A 1,368-nucleotide genomic window follows, 5' to 3' on the forward strand; every position below is an offset into this window, starting at 1 on the left:
TATACATGTGCTTATCTTCGGGTCTGTGTTTGTCTCCCACCACCACTTGAAAACTGGTGTTGGTGTGTTTATGTTCCCATAAATTAGTGGCTTGGCAAAAGAAATCGATAAAATAAATACCGAGCTTAAAAAAAGTACTGGGGTCGTTTCATTCTGTAAGATGGTGCCTCAGCATGGCCGTACTCTAATGACTGAAACAAGTAAAAGATACGTACGTGTGTGAATGTGTATGTGTGCAAAATGGATCACTCGTGAAGTTAGCCAAGTCAAAGCCAACAAAGAATTTAGACATTAAAGTCTCTTAATGTTGAAGAAGAAGAACAAGGAGAAGAAGAAGAAGAAGAAGAAGAAGAAGAAGAAGAAGAAGAAGAAGAAGAAGAAGAAGAAGAAGAAGAAGAAGAAGAAGAAGAAGAAGAAGAAGAAGAAGAAGAAGAAGAAGAAGAAGAAGAAGAAGAAGAAGAAGAAGAAGAAGAAGAAGAAGAAGAAGAAGAAGAAGAAGAAGAAGAAGAAGAAGAAAAAACTCTCTTAGAATATAAATAAACATTCAGCCGAATACGTACATAAAATAAACGCACAGCTTTACAAATACATTGATTTTCCGTTTACAGATATTATTTTGAGACACACTTAAGCGCTTTCAAAATGAACAGACACAAAAGCAACACAATTATTCAACGACTCGATATTTATATCTATCTTTATTTCTCCTCCCCATTGCTCTTGAACAGGTGTAGTTGGTTTAACAATGCCGAGGTATTGTGTATTTGGAGACACAGTCAACACAGCATCTCGAATGGAATCAAGTGGCAAAGGTGAGTGTGACTTAAATGTTCTTCTCCTCAGTCATCAAAACCGCATTGTTGTCTTACAATAAATGACTATTTTCCTAACAGCTTGAAATCGTTGTGTGTTTTTCGTTTACTGTCGTTGATAATCCTTTCCGTTGTATCATATATGCTGTGTGATATTAAAGACTCTTTTTATAACATGATCTGATCTTGTATCCTCAATGTTATCACAGATATTATCTTTTCTGATTATATGATGTGGTATCAACGTTTCTCATATAAGAGCTGAATAATAACAACAATACAGAACATTTGGTCCTGTCTTCTACTTCTACATCATCATCATCATCATCATCAAAACTACCACCACCATTTCTTCTTCTTCTTCTTCTTCTTCTTCTTCTTCTTCTTCTTCTTTCCCCTCCTCCTTCTTTTTCTTCTTTTTCTTCTTCTCCCCCTCCTCTTCCTCCTCCTTCTTTTTCTTCCTCTTCTTCTTCTTCTTCTCCCCCCTCCTCCTCCTTCTTTTTCTTCTTCTTCTTCCTCCCCCTCACCTCCTCTCCTCCTCCTCTTCCTCCTCTTC

At 36.8% G+C, this 1,368-nt stretch overlaps 1 protein-coding gene across 1 annotated transcript in view; it reads left to right on the top strand.

The window, feature by feature from the left end:
* The window catches only part of LOC106868016 (atrial natriuretic peptide receptor 1), a 100,713-nt gene that overhangs the window by 55,085 nt on the left and 44,260 nt on the right, over positions 1-1,368 (top strand). Inside the window, exon 20 of the mRNA XM_052970332.1 lies at positions 729-812. Within this exon, the coding sequence (XP_052826292.1) occupies positions 729-812 (84 nt within the window). The remainder of the gene's footprint in view (positions 1-728; positions 813-1,368) is intronic.

This window comes from Octopus bimaculoides, chromosome 9, assembly GCF_001194135.2.
Source record: "Octopus bimaculoides isolate UCB-OBI-ISO-001 chromosome 9, ASM119413v2, whole genome shotgun sequence".
Lineage (NCBI taxonomy): Eukaryota > Metazoa > Mollusca > Cephalopoda > Octopoda > Octopodidae > Octopus > Octopus bimaculoides.